The sequence below is a fragment of the Eschscholzia californica genome, unplaced genomic scaffold (genome assembly GCF_041429995.1).
Source record: "Eschscholzia californica isolate CP2 unplaced genomic scaffold, dmEscCali1.0.p SCAF_3, whole genome shotgun sequence".
Classification (NCBI taxonomy): Eukaryota; Viridiplantae; Streptophyta; class Magnoliopsida; order Ranunculales; family Papaveraceae; genus Eschscholzia; species Eschscholzia californica.
In genome coordinates this window covers 23,338,317-23,340,827 of record NW_028238420.1, presented here as the reverse complement: position 1 = coordinate 23,340,827, position 2,511 = coordinate 23,338,317, and the positions used below count along the sequence as shown (strand labels likewise).

Genomic DNA, 2,511 nt, shown 5'->3' with positions numbered 1-2,511 from the left:
TAAAAAAATCTCTTAAATTAAATTTACCAAATATGAAAGTAGTATATCGAGTAAACAATCCAAACTAACTAACGTCAACATATTAAAAAGTTCAACGTACTATATATTAACAAAAAGAATCTCGTACGAGGGTTCACTTCTCCAAATTTTCCTGTAACAAGAGATAATATATCATTAGAATCCAATGAGAAACAATGGTACTTTGATAAAATAAAAAAAGTAATCGTATCTTTTTAATCAAATGAAACATCACGATTCGAAAATGCAAACAAACAATGTATAAAACTATTTACAAAGTCTTGAGTATGATACCCTAACCATTCGTTATAAGATTCAATAAAAAACATCTATAATGTAAGGAAGCTAACAATAAGTAAGTAAATGTGTAAAGTTATAACTAGTGGATACCAAAAGATCAATTACGATTAAAGGTGAAAGCCAATTGCAGAATATAGTTTAATAAAACGAGTAGCAAACTGCATCATATTTACGCAAGCTAAGTTGCGGCACTTTTCATTTAAGTGCTCTTATGGGTGATTGTTACAACTATTATTGCTCAATCTGAATGGTATCTTCTTTGGTTATGTGAAACTAAAACATATGCAGATTTCGTACTTAAAATCACCCCAATTTCATATATGCCAACTGTTCGGTATGTTATTGCTTATATTATTCATGTAAACATCAAAATTGAAGGAATAATAAAGCAAGTGTATGCATACAGTTGCAGTTTGGTTCATGCTTTTCCGAAATAAGATTGTTGTTTCTCATATACTTATAAATGCTTTAGGTCCACACAAGATCCAGGGAATTGGTGTTGGTTTCATTTGTGGTGTCCTTGATGTTGATTTCATCGACGAAGTTGTTCAACTAAGCTTCATAGGTTCTTTATTAACTTTATAGCGTGTTGGATATGGTTGTCAATGGGTATAGTTTAAATGACTCCCTAATATGATAGATACTCTAAAACTACTGTGACATTGTCTACCACATCCATTAGTGCACATAATATATAGTTTACCACATTGATGGATATACTGAAACATACGAAAAAATCAAAATATGTAAGAAAGTAAACTAGAAGACGTACGAAAGCATAGTCTTGTAACTTTCTAAAATAATAATGTAATCCTCATCATTGTGCAGAGTTACACGATGAAGTACCCTATAGAATAAAAGATGTTTAGAAACATAATCTTTATAATAAATACTGAAAGAACAAAGTTGGCACTTCTAATAGTAATGCAAAGTTGGTACTACAGCAGGTTATAGTTGCATTATTATGGATTATGATGTATTGCCTATCTTGCTAAAACCAGATTTGTGGATGGAGAAGTGGAGCTGCTACCTACTGATTTTGATAAAAGTGTTTTGAAGCTCATTCATGAAGATAGAGTAGGTTCCATTAGAGTCAGAGTCTCTAAATGAGTAGTGTCTTCTTACACTTTGCATCTAGTATCTATAACACTGCTCTCTATGCCGTTGTGTTTTGTATAAACTTAAGTGGTTGCATCTTAAACAATTTCATATTAAATACATGTATATACCTGACTAGATAGTCGATATAGCTCCTCCTTCATCTGATCCATAGTTGTGCGTAATACTTCAACTTGTTCACTCAAATTCTTGATCATATCATCCTTTCTTGTGGAGCTAGAAGCGCTTTGTTTAACTCTGTCAAATTTCATTCTAGGTCCCACAACACCCCATCGCCCTTTTTTTTCAGGTCCTACAATTTTTGAATAAATGTCTTTAGCCAAGTCCACAGGAGATTCTTGAAACAAGACGACATCTTCAGCACCGGTACTCAAAATCTCATCAATCTTGCTCTACATTTGTAATATATATATAACAAAATTTTGAATGAGTGATGAATAAGTAAATTAGTAATTGTATGTGACTTAAAATCATACTATTCGCTCGTTTGCTACTTGAGAAGCTACTGTTCCATTAGACCGACGATGTGTTTTCTTGTAAACCATAGATCTTGTGGCCTTCTTATTTGTTGCAGCCTCTATCTGTAACAAAAGTAGAAATAAATGGAAGAAATAGAAAATTAACACAAAAGATGAAAGTTAGTTCAATTCAATGTTACTATTTTTATGAATGAATTGTGTTGCTTTTACCTCCTTCGCGTAATTCATATTCGATTTTGAACCGCCAATATGGGGATCCTTGCTCTTCGCTTTGTTTTTCTTGTTCGTCTCACTTGCCTTCTGCATAATGAAATCAAATTCAATCCTAATTAATTATGTTATTCATTAGGTTAATGAAGTATTTTGTGTTTGTGTGAGAAACGTAATGTTTACAAACCTTGAAATCAGAATTTGTATGCCAATAGTGAACCATATTCTTCCATTGAGTTGGAATGACATTTTTTGGGCAGTTAGCATACCACTCAGTTTCATTGTTAAACGGGTCAAAATATTTTTGCTTCATTCTGTACTTGTGAAGTCTCCAACTATGATTCAGAGTTTCGTTTATCCAATGATCACATTTCTCGGGAAAGTG

The 2,511-nt window shown here is 32.3% G+C and overlaps 1 protein-coding gene across 1 annotated transcript; it reads right to left on the bottom strand.

Annotated features, from left to right (window-relative positions):
* LOC147549105 (uncharacterized) lies at positions 1 to 2,511 on the bottom strand. Its single transcript, XM_086671510.1, has 6 exons — positions 2,314 to 2,511; positions 2,127 to 2,216; positions 1,914 to 2,018; positions 1,548 to 1,829; positions 1,091 to 1,165; positions 1 to 151 (listed from the first exon to the last, which is right to left on the bottom strand). The coding sequence occupies exons 1-5, from the start codon at positions 2,437 to 2,439 to the stop codon at positions 1,136 to 1,138; spliced, it is 633 nt and encodes a 210-aa protein (XP_086527636.1). The 5' UTR covers positions 2,440 to 2,511; the 3' UTR covers positions 1 to 151; positions 1,091 to 1,135.

What these genes read in the sequence shown, in the direction of transcription:
- LOC147549105 (XM_086671510.1), bottom strand. Translation starts at nt 2,439, where the DNA reads ATGAAGCAAAAATATTTTGACCCGTTTAACAATGAAACTGAGTGGTAT. An exon ending in ATATGAATTACGCGAAGGAG is followed by an intron (nt 2,019 to 2,126) that starts GTAAAAGCAACA and finishes CTTTTGTTACAG; the next exon opens with ATAGAGGCTGCAACAAATAA. An exon ending in AAGTAGCAAACGAGCGAATA is followed by an intron (nt 1,830 to 1,913) that starts GTATGATTTTAA and finishes TTACAAATGTAG; the next exon opens with AGCAAGATTGATGAGATTTT.